The sequence below is a fragment of the Equus caballus genome, chromosome X (assembly GCF_041296265.1).
Source record: "Equus caballus isolate H_3958 breed thoroughbred chromosome X, TB-T2T, whole genome shotgun sequence".
NCBI classification, from domain to species: domain Eukaryota; kingdom Metazoa; phylum Chordata; class Mammalia; order Perissodactyla; family Equidae; genus Equus; species Equus caballus.
The window spans coordinates 1,567,686-1,585,687 of NC_091715.1; the positions used below are offsets into that span (position 1 = coordinate 1,567,686).

An 18,002-nucleotide genomic window follows, 5' to 3' on the forward strand; every position below is an offset into this window, starting at 1 on the left:
TAAGTAAATATTTTTGGTTTTGTGGGCTGTACAATTTCTGTTGTGACTGAAAATTCAACAGTGCAACACGCTGTGACTGTAGGGGGAAAGCAGCCATAGAAAATATGTCAATGAATGGGTGTCGCCAATAAAACTTTATTTATAAAAACAAGTGGGGCTGGATTTGGCCCACAGGTTGTACGTTGCTGACTTCTGGATAGATTATTGCCCTACCCACGTCCAATTCAAAGATTCTGTAATGCAGGCAGATAGCAACTAGTTTTCTCTATTCCTATGAAACCATTATGTTTTGTTGAGAGCCTGCAACGTGTGTGGTGAGCACCACCCATCTCGCCAGCCCTGCAGGACTGATAAAAACCTGGATGTTTCACAAGTGACTTGAGGCTCAGTGCTGTTAGAATCTTCAAGTCCAGTCCAGGACGAAGACCTAGATTTGTCCCAAATCTGTCTCAAAGCCCTGTGCTTTCTAAGAGACCACAGCAAAGTAGATGCAGCTAGAGCATCCTGACAGAGAACCAGCACGTAAGTGGATTCCACAAGGAGTATTTTAATTTCTGTGTTGACACAGAAACAGGTCAAGTTTAATGAGAAGTATCCTATGTTAAAAAAAAGAAAACCTTCTTGTCACTGCGATGTGATACGCTCCATCAGCAATTACAGTCTGTACATCAAAGCACAAACTGTATTGAGTGGTCAGGAGGAACGTCAAGTCTCAGAAACAACACAGAACTTCAGGTGAAGGCTGTCACATTCCGAGGTGACTTAGAAATATCACGCCATGAAGTCGACACAGTAAAGTGTGTACTTGATACCCACTCAGGACAACTTCCATTACAGAATGGTCCAACCCGCATGTGAATATATCCTGTGTTGGTTCCGTGAAAGACTATAAAGGTTTATAAAGATTTAAAAAAATCATATGGGGGATGGACAAAAGGGTTAGGGGCACGTGTAGATGGAGACAGAGAAAAACTAGAACTATTGGTGGGGCTGGCCCCAGGACTGAGCGCTTAAGTGCACGCACTCCACTTCGGGGACCCAGGGTTCGCCGTTCCAATCCTGGGTGCAGACATGGCACTGCTCATCAAGCCAAGCTGAGGTGGCGTCCCACATAGCACAACCAGAAAGACCTACAACTAGAATATACAACTATGTACTGGGGAGCTTTGGGGAGAAAAAAAAAGGGGGGAAGACTGGCAACAGATGTTAGGCTAATCTTCCTAAAAATAACAAAAATAGTAAAGTTCACATAAATCTTACATGTTAAAAAAAAAATAAAAGAAACTAGACTATTGGTGGTGAGTACGATGCAGCCTATATAGAAGCTGATATATAATAACATACAGCTGAGGGGCAGCGCAAGGGTGTAGTGGTTAAGTTCACGTGGTCCACTTCGGTGGCCCAGGATTCACCAGTTCAGATCGTGGGTGCAGACCTACACATTGCTCATCAAGCCATGCTGTGGCAGTGTCTCACATAGAAGAACTTGAAGGATGTACAACTAGGATACACAACTATCTACTGGGGCTTTGGGTAGGTGAAAAAAGAGGAAGATTGGCAACGGATGTTAGCTCAGGGCAAATCTTCCTCACAAAAAATAAAAAAATAATGTACACCTGAAATTATACAATGCTATAAACCAATATGACTTCAATAAAATAACTTTTTAAAAAAAATCAAAGAGTAACTTGAATAGTGTCATTTCCTTTTGTCTTTATGCCTCCACCCAATAAATGAGCTATTTCTATAAACCAGGCACCGTGAGTGAACAGAAGGGGCACGATTCTGGCCTTCAGGAAACTTCTGGCTCAGTAATGGCTCTCATGCAGTGTCTCAATCTTGGCTGCACGCTGTGATCCCCTGGCAAACTTATAAAGTTATGAAAATGAAATTACACAGAGACACCTCTTCCTGACCATCATTTTGGCAAAAAGGCAAAAGTTGCACAACTCACTGCTCTTGAGGCTGTGGGGAAAGAGGCTTTCTCAAAACATTTCCCCCGGAATTGCAAAAATATGCCATTTCTAAGGAGGAGTATGCGGCATCATTACCAAAATTTCAAATGCCTCTATTTTGACCCAATGGGCTCATTTCTGGAAATTCATTTTCACGCAAATGGAATGGACAGGATTATTCTTTGCAGTAGAAGATTGGAAACAACACACGAAGGAATTATCATGTCGTTTACAAAGAATAAGAGAGCTATCCAGGTATGTGGAAAGATCTCCAGGTTGTACGGTGAAGCGAAAAAAGCAAGACTGGAATATTGCATGTATGACACTAGGTTTTGTGTAACAATGGGGAAAAGATAAGACTATGTATATCCACACGGGTTTATATCAGCCTAAAGAAACTCTGGAAGGATACACAGAAAAATCTAATAAACATGGGTACTTATAAGCGGCTGGGAGGGGACAGAGCAAAAGACAGTGAGACTTGTCAATGCATGTCTTTTAATATTGATTTGGCTTTTGAACAGTGCAAATATATGACCTATTCAATTTTTTTAAAATAAGTTAATTTAATACAATAAAATACTTGGACATTAAAAGCAATTCATTGACATCAGAGGTCTGGGTTGACCCCTACAGTCTGGGCAGGAGCCCAGGTACCAGCATTTTTAAAGTGTGTCCATCAACTATGAAGGGCACAGTTGAGAACACAGCTATTGAGGACTCCTGTCAAAAACACATTCAGTTCGAAGAAAGATGAGCCACAGAATATTCTCCATCTAATCGAACGCCATCACTGTGCAATATCCGTAAGTGCTGGACACATGCCCTACCTGTGTTATTCCACATGCCATCCCCTGTTAGAAAGGAGGGGAATGAGACTCATCATGGTCCTAGAGCTAGGGAGGGATGGAGCCAGGTCTCAAAAAGTCCGACCACAAAAGCCCCATCCAGGTGCCTCTTTAGCGCTAAGACATCCGCTAAATAGGGAACTTGGCTCATTAATAATTCGAGATGATCAGGTGTATTGTACAAATTATGCATCCACCACAGTCATAGAGTCAGAATCTGTCCCCAGAGAAGGAGAGCTCAAGGATGCCAGGTTAGTTAAGAGTTGCCCGTTGATGTATGTTGTACCTTCAGTTTCCTTTGGGGCACAGCCTCCCAGTCCACAGTTCGGAACCACCGATGTCGCTTCACATCATCTGCTCCATTCTTCAAGAGAAACATGCATCATCAGTGTACAGAATTTTGACAGGACGGGAGAAAATATATTCCAAAGAATCACTACATTTTTTAGTGTAGAAACAAAAAAAAAAAATTAGCTTGCTGTGTTTTGAGTAATTGTCCCTGGAGTGTGAGCTATTAGGAAAATCTCTGAATGAGGTTGTTTGTGTTTTGTTTGCCTTCCTTCATCGTAGAAACAAATCCAGTCATTACGCTCATGTGCACACTACTCTGGACCAAAAAGCAAAGTATAATTATGGTTCAGATCCTAGGCATAAAATCAGACAGATGCACAGCGATTCCCGAGTTTGTTACCTGTTTCCATCTTGACAATTTTCTTTGATATTTATTACCCTCATCTTACAGACATAGAAACTGAGGTACGCTAAATGATGTGATTTGCTCAGTATTGCCCAGCAAATAAATCACATGACTAGGACTCAAACTGAGGAAGTCCAACTTCAGAGATCTTCACCACCACCCAACATGACTTTCCAATTCACAATGTGTAGTAAGGTGTGTCTACTTCACTCTCAAGTGTTGGCGCCAATGGCTACCTGGCAGACATCACTACCATCATGACCTCTGAAAATTCCTCCCAAGTTTTCAGCCTTCAACTGCATACTTCTCCCTTTTTATTGTGCTTGTAGCAATTTTTTTGTAACCAATTAAATGTGAGGGAAAGTAGAAGATAGAAACATGTGACCTCTGTGATATAAGAGCCAGTGCATCTGAATTTATGGAAGTGTATCAATTCATATTTTTTAAAGTTGTAAATTTTTTGTCTTCAAAAAAAAATTATCAGTTGTCATAACTCCAAAAGAGAAAAAATAATGATGCCATATTTTTTTTTACTTTTTTCCAATTGTATTATTTTGACAACTTTTTCTTTTTCTAATGGAAAAAACTATTTTTCAACTACATCTAAGTTGAACAACAAATATCTGTTGAGCATTACTTTGAGGAATGCTGAGAGAAGGCAAATAAGACTTCAAGTTTACTCTAAAACAGATCAAACTCTAGTATGGATACTAAGGTATCGTGATAGCCAAATACCTAGATTATCTATATAGGATGCATAGATAGATAGATGATAGATAGATAGATAGATAGATAGAAAGATGGATGATGGAGATGGACGGATGGAAGAATGGTTGGATGGATAGGATGAAGATAGAGAGAGAGATGATAGAGAAAGATGTATGAAAGGATGGTTGGATGGTTGGTATGTGGATAGATAGATGGATAGATGATACATAGATACATAGATGGATGGATAGACAGACAGGTGATACACAGACAGAAGATAGACAGATTCAACTAATACAAGAGGAAGTGTAAGAGAAAGTGTTAGAAATTTTCCAAGTGTGGAGGACAGAGCAATGTTCATGAGGATGAAAGAGTTAAACACAATGGGTACGCTTCAGAAGGAGAACGAGAAACACTCCAAATGAAGAAGCACCAAGAGGAGAAAAACAGCAAGCTGTGACCATGAAAGGTATCTGGAGGGGTTACTAACCATCAAGGCTGGTGTTGAGAGTGTATCATGAATCCAGTGAAATGCAAGGTGAGAAATGTAGGATGGAGAGGCTGCTGAATGCCAACATAAGGCCCTTGGGCTCTCCACTATAAACAGCAGACCCTTTTTCATAGAGAGGTGAGAGAATTGATGGCAAAAGCCAACGATGGGGATGCGTGCAAACAGGAAGCTGCAACCACCACCCAGAATGCAGGGAGACACCCTGCCCAAGGACAGCGACACAGCACAGAAGGGAGAGATGGTCAGCCTTGGCGAAAGAACAATGTCCCCCTATGCTGGACCTGCCCTACCACTTACAACTCAGGAACACATTTTCACTTTAATTGGGCAGTTTCTTCAGCCTCTTCCAGCCAATCTCCACCTCAGGAAGCCCAATCCATACCCTAAGTCCTAGCTTGCATGTTTGTGAGTGTTGTTTCCAGATTCCGTTGACCAGAAAAGCTTGTTCTTCCCGATCCCAGGATACCTAGAGTGGTCACTACATGCAGGTCATCTGCGTTGTCCCTGAAGACCTGACAAAGGTCCCTGCTTCTTGCTGCACGTCCGTGGCGTTAAAACCAGACTCATCCACCCACACGAAGAGCTGTGGTGAGAACAAGCCCAGACCACGTCCCTGGATGGACAGGCTCAGATGAAAGCCCGGGGGCACCCAATGCCCTAGTCCTGAGCATCCTTCTCCACAAATCCAAACTTCTCTACATGGACTGGCTCGCTCCTCAGGGGTACAGGTATCTAAAGACAATAGAGGGCTGCTGGCTGGGAGCAGGTTACAGGCGAGCCAGCCTTCTGTACTTTGGTTCTGGTTGTGTGTGATAAATGAAGCATGCAACACTTAAATGTCAACAGAGCTTCATTTTTATGACGTCTTCTATTGGAAGCTGACACATAAGTGGATCGGGTGAGTATTAAGCCTAAAACGAATGTTGGGCTCAAAAAGAGGTTTTGGCACACAGAACATCCTGCCGTTAAGTTTTTAGCAGAACGTCCACTTGAAAGAAATAATGATTTCCTTTGTTCCTTCTAGGAAATAAACACAAATCATTATGTGTCGAACCATTATGTTGTGCACCTGACACTAATACAATGTTATATGTCAATGATATCTTAAGAGAAAGAGGGATGGTAGTGTCCTCCTTGGAGAAACAAATTTAAACAAAGGCAGTATTGAAAAAAATGCAAGTAACACAACTGAGTGATGACATAAAATTGTAGGAGCTGAGAGAAGCAGAGAAAATATAATTTATGGACTTTGGGTTCCTCATTTGAGGGGGAGGGGAGGGAGAGTCTTTCCAAAATCCCATAATCCCAGGCTAATCATGAGATAAACATTTGACAAATCCCAAAAGAGTGGAATTCTCCAAAATAACTGACCAGTCCTCAAACTATCGAGGGCCTCAGAAACATGGAAACTCTGAAAAACTGCCACGGCCGAGAGGAACCTACAGAGACAGGATGGTTAAATGCAGTGTGGGGTATGGGATGCGATTCTTGGAAAGAAAACCTAAGGACATGGAAATAAAGTGTGGACTTCAGTTAATAATGACATGTACACACTGGTTCATGAAGTGTGCCAGAGGTACCACACTCAAGATGTTCATAATAAGGGAAACTGGGTGTGAGCATATGGGAGCTCTCTGTACTATCTTCTCAGTTTTTCTCCAAATCTCAACCTCTTCTGAAACATAACGCCCATTAAAAAAAATAAGGTGAGGAAAGTGGGCTGGGAGCTTCTGAGCTTGGAGGTGCCCCCGTGCTATTATTCCACAGCCTTTATCACGCACACTCTGACATCGCATCGCAATATGATGTTGCTGGGTTCCTGGTTCCTCAAGTTACAGATTCACTACAACGGCTCCCATTGATGATACCATTTCTAACCGTGCAATGGAAAAAAAAGAAATGGCAAACGATGCCAGCAAGGTACTATCCTGAACCCTACCTCTGAGTCTAGCAAATAATTTTCGTACTATTTGTCCTAAAATGTCAGAAACCTTGGATGAACAGCCAATCCATATCACAGATTTGTTTCTTTCCCCAGGAATGGCCAATAAGTTAGCTTTTAATCCCCCGCTTAGAGACCTGAAGATCTTAGTCGGAATCCATGAATAATGTGAAGGACAAATCTGGCCACTGTTATGGACTGAACTGTGCCCCTCCCAAAAGACATGCTCAAGTCCTAACGCCCGGGAGCTGTGAATGTGACTTTACTTGCACACAGAGTCTTTGCAGATGTAATCAAGTTAAGATGAAGTCATTGGGTTAGGCTCCCAATCCAATGACAGATGTCTTCATCAGAGACAGAAGAGGAGAGACGCAGACACAGAGGAGCAGCCACGTGAGGATGGAGGCAGAGACGGGAGGGAGGCAGCCACCAGCCCGGGGACCCTGGAGACCCAGACACTGGAAGAGGCAGGAGGGACCATCCCTTGGAGCCTCCAGAGGGAACACGGCCCTGCGACACCTTCATCTCAGACTCCTGGTCTCCAGGACTAGGGGACGGGATAGATTTCTATGGTTTTAATCTCTCAGTTTGTGGTACTTTGGTACAGCAGTCACAGGAAACAAATATACCCACATAAAGAGAGGGACTCAAGAGGTCTGTGGGGATCAACTCTCGTCCATGGGTCTACTATGTCTCTCAAGACTACAACCGCGGGGCCAGCCCTGTGGCCGAGTGGTTAAGTTCATGCGCTCCACTTTGGTGGCCCAGGGTTTTGCCAGTTCGGATCCAGGGCACGGACATGGCACCACTCATCAAACCACGCTGAGGCAGCGTCCCACATGCCACAACTAGAAGGACCCACAACTAGAATATACGACTATGTACTGGGGGGATTTGGGGAGAAGAAGGAGGAAAAAAAAAAAAGAAAAGATTGACAACAGATGTTAGCTCAGGTGCCAATCTTTAAAAAAAAAAAAAAAAGACTACAGATGCCCACAGATTCTCTCAAATTCAGTGATGCCAAAACAGAACCGAAACGTGTGTCTAAGATATCATACCATTTATGCGACAGTCAGTCCCTTAAAAATATTTCCCTTCAAGTGAAAGTTTGTAAAAATCATACATGATGTACAACTTCTAAAATAATGATTAATTCACACACAAACGTGTACACCGTGTTTATAGCAGCACTCTTCATGAGAGCCAAAACGTGGAAACCACTCAAATGTCCATCAACAGATAACGGTAAACAAGATGTGGTCCATCCATATTATTCCCATAAGGGAATATTACTCAGCCATGAAAAGGAATGGAGTACTGACACATGCTACAACACGGATGAACCTTGAAAACATCATGCTGAATGAAAAGAAGTCAGACGTAAAAAAGTCACAGATCATACGATTCATGTATATGAAGGCCCAGAATAGGGAAATCTATAGAGATGGAAAGTGGATTAGTGGCTGCTTAGGGCAAGGAGCGACAGAAAGATAGGGGAGCGACAGCGTAAGGGTATGAGGGATCTTTCTGGTCATGAAAATGTTCTTCAAAATTGACTGTGGTGATGATTGCACAACTCTATTTGTAAATATATTAAAAGCCACCAGCCTGTACAATTTAAATGGGTAAACTGTGTGGTATGTGAGTTATATCCCAATAATGCCACTTAAAAAAATAAAATAAACAAAATAATAACTGACAAATCTCTGTGGAGTCACGTGCTTTTTTTGGAGAGAAGAGGAGAGGGGATTTAGATGCAGACCCAGTTTGATTCTGCAAGCCCAGAAACCCAGATGTGAAATTTGGCCAATGATTAAACACGCATGCCTTTGTTGGTAACTGCAAATTTGTGGTGTCAGATGACAGGAGCTTATAATGGATACCACTTACTATATACGGACACCAGCACTGACCTTCATGTTTCCCAGTCGTCTTGTTCTGTCAACAACAAGCAGCTTCCTAACGAGGTCTCTGTATGGGGGAAGGAGACAAAAACATGTTGATACGGAGCGGGCAAAGACAGCATGTCAACAGCAGTAAAACCCACCCACTACATATGCATCTGGCCAGCGGTTCAATTTTCATTTTGGCTAAACGTTTCCTAGCACTCGATTCTTACCGTTATCGGTTCGCAAATAATTTATGCAACACTGGGTTGTGCGCACACAGGGTCGGCGCTAAGGGGAAAAGGATGACTGAATCTTTCTACTGAAAAAGGCCTTTGAATACGAGCAAGAGAAATATGTGGCCCCCTCACCCACCCGCCGAGGATTGTGCCACTTAACTTGAAATATACCTGTCAGACTATTCCTGCCAAAAAGACGACGTCTGCTTTTACCAAAATAACCAGTCTCGCTCTGCCCTGGGGGGTATACTTATTTATGAGATTCTTGTTTTAGAAGGCTTGCTTCCTCATCAGTGCACAAATTATTGTGAGTCTTTTAAAGTCTGCTGGTTCACGTAGATATTCCTCCCAAATAATGGAGCGCGTCAGAATACAGCAAGGAGGTCCGACCAGGATGGGAAGTTTGAGATGAGTTTTAAGACCTCCAGAAGATAGGCTAGCTCTAAGAGTAGACGTTAAAGGGAGCAAAAAGTATAATGTGCGGGGGGGTGTGTTTATATACAACACATAAACTCTATTATGTATGATAATGTCCAGGCATTTCAAGTGTATATGGACGTCCCCCGGGACCGTCAACAACCCGTGACCCAGCTTTAAGCATCTAAGCTTTCCTGATGTAAACTATGTCCCGGGATGAGGAGAACAAACCCAGACTTAGTCCACGCCGTGGGCTCGGTGACCAGCTGGGAAGCTCAATGAGTCAGTGGACATCCTGAGCCCAGGGAGGCATATCTGAGGATGTAGGGACCCAAGGTCCCTCACGCCTAGACTGTGAATCAACCAGGTTCCTACTGATCTCAAACTTCGGCAAGGAACAGCTGTGACCACAGAGTTTCCCAACACTGCGCATCCTGAAGAAGGAGGGGAGAGCTTGTAGACTGGCCAGCGTCTCTGTCTCTAAGTGAAAATCCAAGAGGGAACACCGGCTCACTGGAGGCTCAGAGACTCTCGAGCAGGGCAGAGAAATACACGGGCACCGAAAACTTAGATATCTTTCCAGGACTTGCTGAGTTTCTCCTTCATTATTTTCGCATACCAAAAAAACAAAACGAGGTCGCCCAACACCACCCTCCCAAAACAACCCCAAATAAACGTGTATTTTCTTTTTTTTCCCTATTATCTACCCAGGAGTGCACACATTTGAAGTTCCCTGTACTGGGACTATAGAACAAAGGTTTATTTAAAACACAAAATCAAACCCTTACAAAGCAGCTTGGTCCTGAAAGCACAAAGTACAGATGAAAAGGGACCACTGAATATGGCAGAGCCACCCAGGAACTCTGGGACTGTGAGAGGGGTCCCCCACGCTGGGACGGGCTCTGTGTCCGCTGGCAACCCCTTGATTCACGTCAGCCGAAATTCTAAATCTTATTTACTATCCTGGTGCTGGCTGGCTTCTCTCGATCAGACACTTTCAGACAAGCAGAAACAGTTGTAAATACTAGTTCTACCAAGCTGGCAACAAGACCCAAAGCTTTTTTCTTCCTTTTCAATTACATATATTCCTATAAGGAATCTTAGTCTCTTTCCAAAGAGAAATGTTCCAACGCAACAAGTTGACATGGTCAAATGGTGAGGTTGTGTGAATCCAGAAATTGAGAGGCAACATTCTACCATCACGGCCACCCAATGACAGGAATCTGGATACGAAATGACTCATGAGGGTCCCGCTACTCAGTCAACTCGTTAAGATCTGGCCAATAATGGGAAGAAGGGACGTTTTACTCAACCACCGCTGGCAATCATCAACAGCATCAAAGAGTCGGAGATTTTCTGCTCTGGCTGAGCCCCCACAATGGGAATATGGGGGTCCCAGGGCAGGAGGAAAGGGCCCAGAGCTCCTCAGATGAGGAGGTCTTCAGACCAAAGGATTCCAGAGTGGCCACTGCTGGTTCTCGCTTCATAATAAAGATAAACGATGAGAAGTAGTGAGGGAGGTGGCCACAGACCAGACTTAATATAAGCTTCTGTTTGTTTTATTTCTATAATATCTTCTTTTCCATAAAACATTGGAAACCTACTCAGTATATTAATATGACTGCTCCATGCCCTTCTCATCAACGACTGAAAAAATGACCTAAGATGTTATAGGTCGTCCTTTCTCTGGGGAAACTGCTCTTGGAAGGGTTTAAGTTATTTCTCCTGAGAAAAGGGGGCATAAATCCAATGAGCTTTGGAATTGCCCAAGACCTTTAGGAGTCTACAGAACAAAGAGGCTGACTTCGAGAATGCATGAGACAGTTCATGCTTATTTCCCCTGAGGCAAGTGCATTAAGGGCAACACCTAAGTCACTCCCACCACAGAGTGGGTTCCACCAACAGGCATCTGTGCCAGGAACAATAGACGTTCATACCCTGTAGATTTACCCAGAATTCCAGGTGGTCTTAGGCGACCATCAAGCGACAGATCTGCCAATGCTGAGAAACATTCACCCTGACCTAACATCTGTTGCCAACCTTCCTCTCTTTTTTTTTTCTTTTCCTCCCCAAAGTCCCAGTACACAGTTGTATATTCTAGTTGTATGTCTTTCTAGTTCTTCTATGTGGGCCGCCACCACAGCATTCCTACTGACAGACTACCGGTGTGGTTCCACACGTGGGAAATGAACCCAGCTCACCAAAGCGGAGCACACCGAACTTTAACCCCTAGGGCATCAGGGCTGATGCAGGAGGAAATAAACTTGAGCGCTGTATCTTAACATTCGCTGCATAAGGTGCCCCTTCTAGATGACTTATTTTTTAAATGGAGCCTCCTTTCCTTGCTAAAATCTTTGAAAACCTGCGTGTCAAACACAACAGAAGCCAAGAGAAATACTGTCTTCCATTGGGACTGAGAGCATCTGGTTAGGGGGCATTCAGCACTAAGAAACGCAACTGGAAAAAGCCAGTGGCGCCAGTAACTGATCCGTTGTCATGAAATAAGTTTTCCCTGAACCCAATTTCCACTGGATACTTTTAAAAAATTTGCAAAGAAAAAGAGAAAATTTTAATTCTCAATTAAATGCATTTAACTTGATTTTTGTGATCCAATGAACTCATCTGGGAAATACACTGAAACAACTAGAAGTCTGGACTCCTTACGGTGCAAAATGGCTAAAAGGTGACCAGATCGACAAAAGTATCTGGAAAACCAAAAACATTCCTATATTTTTTAACTTAGTTTTTTTCCCCCTATTGCCTCAAATTTAAAGGAATGCAAACCCAAGGTTATGAATATTGAAGCAACGCTAAAGTTCCTGAAGTAACATGCTCATCACTCAACAGTTTAGCGTGAAAAAGGACTTGAAGAATGAGAATAGTTTAAGCAGAAAAGATGAATTCTGCTAAACCCATCAACACTTCTGCCCACTGCAAAACTTGCAGGAGGAGCGGGAGCCGATCCTTCTTGTCAAACCCCACAGCGGCTGTCTCACTGAATACGATAACACATGCCTTTATTTGCTAATTGTGAATATCACTTATCTCCAAAGGCATCAACTATGACCACGAGTCATTAAAAGGTAAAGAATCATCAAAACAGAAAACGAAAACCTTTCCCCTTTTTGTGGAAAAGATGACTACCCCAAAGAACTTGAGCACAGCCCGTGGACAGACACAGCTCAGCAGATGCTCTGACCGAGATTTTCAGATGGCTTAAAAATAAATAGACCCAATGAGGAAGGAAATGTTTTACTTACTTTACACTGAAATCCAAATGTCTCGGGAAATCGATTTTGCCTGCAAGAATTTTTTGATAAATGCCAAATGGGTTGTCATCAAAAAATGGAGGAAACCTGTTGGAAGAATAAACATCCGTTTTTAGTGGAGAGCAAGTATGGAAAAATCCCTTCTTCGTAACGATGACTATCTCTGCTAGACACAGGCAGATCAGTTTATTTCACACCCCTACTTTCCTCCCAGGCTGGAGTCACGGATGTCTTGGAGCCCACTGTGAAGGGATGGTCTTAAGAAGAAAAGCAGGAAGAGTCGCAGCCCACGAGACCCTCTGACCAACTCTCGTGGTTGCTGGCACAACATCAAATGTCACCTGCACCAGATCGCGAGTGAACTTCTTTGCATTCTTCACCTAAGTCACACTTAGGGAGGTGACACCAAGACTGGTTTCCAGCTTAGACCTTAGCACAAAGGTTTAGCCCAGGATTTGGCCCCCAGGTTGTTTTTGTAAATAAAGTTTTATTGGCACATGGCCATGCCCATTTGCTTGCTGTCTGTGGCATAGTCACCAGAAGTAAATATTATATTCCTGGTACAGAATGTCAACAGACTTATCTTTTCTAATGTCTAGACAATGAAAAAGAAATCTGAAATAAGCTAAGCTAAAGAAGAAATACACGTAAAACTGCAAAGGCCAAGAAAAATCTAGAAGTTGACCAATAAATTTATATACTAGCTACTTACATGTCCCTAGGCACAAATTATATCCTTGATATTTTCTCATTTTGTCCAAGGCAAAGACCCTCAACCCAAAAGCACCACCTCCAATTAGCTTATTTTGAACTAGATCTTCTCAGTGAAACAAGCAATGGCAATATCTTATAAAATGTTGTTTTCTAACGATACCCTGACTGATGATCGCAAATCTCAAGGAGCAAAAATAACTCTCCTGTTGATTCCAAATCAATTCCTGAAGTTTTTAAAGAAAAATTGAGCAGAGTGGGTAGATTAGTGGCCTCCAAAAAGATGTATCCATTTTCTTACCCCACAACTGGTGAATGGGACCAAATTTTAGAGTCTTTGCAGACGTGATGAAGTGAAGGATCTGAGATGAGGGCGTCCTGGAGGAGGTGGCCCTAAATCCAAGGACAGTGTCCTTACAAGAAACAGAAGAGGAGACACAGACACAGAGGAGAAGCCACATGAAGATGGAGGCAGAGACGGGAGGGAGGCGGCCACCAGCCCAGGGACACCTGGAGCCCCAGAAGCTGGAAGAGGCAGGAGGGACACTCCCCTGGAGCTTCTGGAGGGAGCGCGGCCCTGCGACACTTTGATTCCAGACATCTGGTATCCGTGACCAGGAGAGGATGAATTCCTGCTGTTTTTAAGCCACCATGTTTGTGACAATTTATTATGAAGGCCACAGGAAATCAATATACATAATATACATATTAACTCTGCAAATATATTAAGTATAAGGGAGAGTAGAAAAATATAAAAAACTAAAAAACAGAAATACAAAGTACAAAAGCAGAAATTGGGGGCCGGTCCCGTGGCTGAGTGGTTAAGGTTCCACATGCTCCGCTTAGGTGGCCCAGGTTCATGGGTTGGGATCCCGGGTGCGGACCGACTGCACTCATCAGCCGTGTTGTGGAGGAATCCCTCATACAAAGTAGAGGAAGAGTGGCACAAGTGTTAGCTCAGGGCTAATCTTCCTCAACAAAGAAAAAGAGAGGAAGATTGGCAATGGATGTTAGCTCAGGGTTAATCTTCCTCACCAACAAAAAAAGGTAGAAATGACTGGGAGAGTTGAAGGAGAAGAAGAGGTAGGTTAATCGGAAAAACGGAAGATATTAAATAAATGTAAATGCGGCTGCGTGCGAGATGGCATCAAACCCCTTTTTTTTTTCCTTAAATGACATTTCAGTTCCTCAGTTTTACACTTTGGCATGACTAGAGACACAGTGTTGAGAAAGCAACAGCTGTCTCTCTGTGAGCCATTGGTTATTAAGATCTCATAACTACAACAATTCAGCCATTTGTGCTTCTAGAGTTACAAGCCACCATGTCTTGAGCAGCAACCCAGGCCAGGCTCAGCAGTGAAGGTCTGTGCGTTGACACGCATCCCACTCTCGCCAACTGTGAAGGCTGTAGTTAATGACTCCACGTCAGCCCTTCCTCCACTGCCAGACACTTTCTCTAACAATGTTTGGGGGAGTCATAGTCCTCTTTCTTGGGTGGCAGCCCTGAGTACATTCAGCTGTGTGATTTCATCGGGGAAAGGTCCATGTTCACAAATGGAGCACTAACCACCAGGAGAAAATGTGTCATGCATACCTACAAACATTTATGGAGAATATTAAACTTGTGTTCTCGGGAGGCTGGCATTACGTGACCATATCATGGGAAAGGTATGTCAGCAGAAGTTTAACGAGTGGAAAAAATAATAAATGAGCATTCACAGATCCTGCCCGAAGGAAAACGCAGGGAGAACACAAATCCGAGAGGCAGGACTCCCACTGCATGTGCAAAGTGCCCTAGGAATTTCTCAAATCTCTGTCCGTAAGCCTACAAAATACTTCCAATTCTCAAGAAACAGGCAGCGAGGGCTCATTATGCGGAATCAGGCGTTAGAGGTGACGTAAAGTTAGCTGTGGTGAGAGCTGTAATCAAAAGGACACGCTTGGCGTGAAGGCAGCCTCAAGAATTTCACCTTAGTTCACGCCAATTCTGCCATTTTGCCCACCATCCACCCATGATCACTTTTATACAACCCTTCTTCCCACCTAAATCTTGCAGTAAAAGATGGTCCAGAAAGAGGTGCCATAGTTGTTGCAACTTCATGCTCTTCATCAGACTCGCAGAGAACCCCGTTAGAAAAACACGGTCCTAAACTATCAGCCAAAACGTCATCTGCTCAACATTTTAACAGGGGGCTGGCCTGGGAAGGCGGGTCCTTTAGAAATGGGTTCACGCGAAAGAAAAAAAGAGTTTTTGGAGAGAGAAGAGAAGGGGGGGGGGCTGCTATAATTTCACCCTGTTTTGACTTCTTCCTCAAAGATCCCTTGCTCTGATACGCTTGGATGAAACAGAAAATCTCTGTTCTTCAGAAAAAGTGCCAAAAGCAACAAGCTGGGCGATGCACGGGTTGGGGGCAAAGTGTAATGAAAGAAAGAGCCCTAGAGGCCTGTCTGAGGCAGGACAGCCACGATTCTTAACTTGGGGTCCCAGGGGACCCCATGGTTCCTCAAGGCCTTTGCAAGAACTTGTGAGTTCCTTTTTCTGACTACAACTCTGAATGCCGTTGCATTTTCTTCATAAACCTCAACCAAAACAACATATCACAGCAGACGGTGCAGAAAACGAGGAAAATCCAGGTGCCTTGGATTAAGCTGGGGGTTAAAGAGATTAGCAAAATGTAAAACAAGGTTATTCTTCTCTCTAGGTGCTTTTTATTCTAGGAAGCATAGCTATTTTTTCATTAAAATTTCGATTTAGCTTAATCTTTCATCAGTTTATTATTTTATATAAATTCATGTACATATTTTTAATTTCAGTTTTGACTTCAAATGCAGTAAATATTGACAGATACAACCTGCACAGACAAAAGCTCTTTGGGGTTGATAATAACTTTTAGGAGTGTTCATAACTTTTAGGAACGTGATAACTTGTGGGAGAGATGGTTGTTGAAAATGTTTAGGGTCAGTCCTTAGGCCAAAAGGTTTGCAAATGCACTGCACTGCAGTTAACGTTCCACATGCATGAGACTGCAAACGCACACCCCACCTTCCACAGAAACAGGTCTGTGCCACTGAACTCTCCAGAGAGAGAGATGTGAACGGGGATGAGGACGAAAGAAACCACAGCTGAGCTTGGAGCTACTGAAAAAGCCTATGAGTGATTCTGTTCCAGAAGGTACCATGCATGTTTTATCTGACCTAAACATTTCTCACTCAATGAAAATAAAATGCCAGTTATGAGATGATCTCCCACCAAAATCACATGGAAGGTTTTACCCAACAAATGGTTTTTCTTGTACCCCATGAAAGATTTAAAGGACCAATTAAAGGAATAAACAGTCTGTTGCTTGATCCTGCAGAGGATGCGAATACAGAAAATGGAAATCTAATAAGCAAGATGGAGACAAGAGGACTTTGCCCAACAGGCATAGCAACCCCGTCCAGTCGGCCACCAGAAGTCTCTGGGCTCAAGGGGGCGAGACGGGCAGGTTGGGTCCAGTGGTCTCGTGCAGTCAAGACACACCACCTGATGGTTGCAGATTCTGATAAGTGCTGTAAAGAAAACAGAAGGAGTGGAGGGGCAGAGCAGGGTCCAGCCAGGGGGACGACCTACAGGAGCCTTGTAGGCAGGGGAAAGGCTAATGCCTCCTGGCATGAATGAGAGACAGCAGGGCGGCCAGTGATCCCAGGGGAGGGCCAGGCCACAGTCTGAGGTACTGCAAAGGTGAGCTTACTGTGCTTTGGGTTAGGAGGGGGTTTTAGTTATTCATGATCAATTATTCTAATAATAGAGCCTAATAATATATCAGATTCTAATTACATCATTTTCTACTATACTGCATTCTAAATTCTAATACAGTCTAATAATATTTAAATAATTCTAATAATGATTTATATATAATCTTAATATAATAATTCTAATATATGCTAATAACCTGTTCTAATTCTATTCTAATAACTCTATTCTATCAATATTATATTCTAATAGTATATTAGGCCCCAATATTGTGTTTACCAATAAGATTCCATATTATTTTATTCTATAATATTATATTCTACCCTAATAATAAAGAGAAAACATAGGACACGTGGGCCTCATTCTGTTTTAAATCACCAGACACCAGGATTCAATTCTCCTCAGACAATACTGTCCTCTTGTGGTCAAATCATATTACAGAAAGAAAATGTGCTGTAGGTATCATAGCAGAAACTGATCTGTATGGGTGTATAAATAGTTACAACTGTTGTATCTTCTCCATGGATTGATCTGATGTGTAATTTCTTTTAACCTTTGATGGGCTTGGGACTTCCTGAGCTAGGGTGTATATTAAGATGTGAACTACTGGAGACATTTGGGTAAAGAGTAATAGAAAATTCAGAATAGATGATAGACTGATTGACAGATATAGACAGACAGATGACAGAGGATACATAGATAGATGATAAATAGAGATGATAGATGGATAATTGATAGATGGATGATACACAGATAGAAGATTATTATATAGATAAAAGATAGCTAAGAAGATAGACGATAGGTAGGTAGATAGATGAGAGAACAAGGACAGATATAGACAAATGATAGATAAGCAGAGACAGAGATGATAGGTAGGTAGATAGATGACAGAGGTGATAGATGGATGATAGGCAGATAGATAGATGGATGATAGAGGATAGATATAGATAAACAACAGATAGATAAGTGGAGAGAGAGATGATAGGTAGGTAGATAGATGACAGAGATGGCAGATGGATGACTGACAGACAAACACGTCAACACAGGTTTTCACAGATGCCACTCTGGCTGGCCACAGCCTCAATG

The 18,002-nt window shown here is 42.8% G+C and overlaps 1 protein-coding gene across 10 annotated transcripts in view; it reads right to left on the reverse strand.

Annotated features, from left to right (window-relative positions):
* Positions 1 to 18,002, reverse strand: part of PRKX (protein kinase X-linked) — a 166,532-nt gene that overhangs the window by 83,302 nt on the left and 65,228 nt on the right. For all 10 annotated transcript variants that reach the window (XR_011434888.1, XR_011434889.1, XR_002805448.2 and 7 more), the window contains exons 5-7: positions 12,464 to 12,559; positions 8,575 to 8,632; positions 3,090 to 3,167 (exon numbers count right to left, since the gene is read on the reverse strand). Coding sequence is in view for 3 of the 10 variants with exons in the window: in XM_070257808.1 (XP_070113909.1) it covers positions 3,090 to 3,167; positions 8,575 to 8,632; positions 12,464 to 12,559 (232 nt within the window). In the remaining 7 variants the exon portion in view is untranslated. The remainder of the gene's footprint in view (positions 1 to 3,089; positions 3,168 to 8,574; positions 8,633 to 12,463; positions 12,560 to 18,002) is intronic.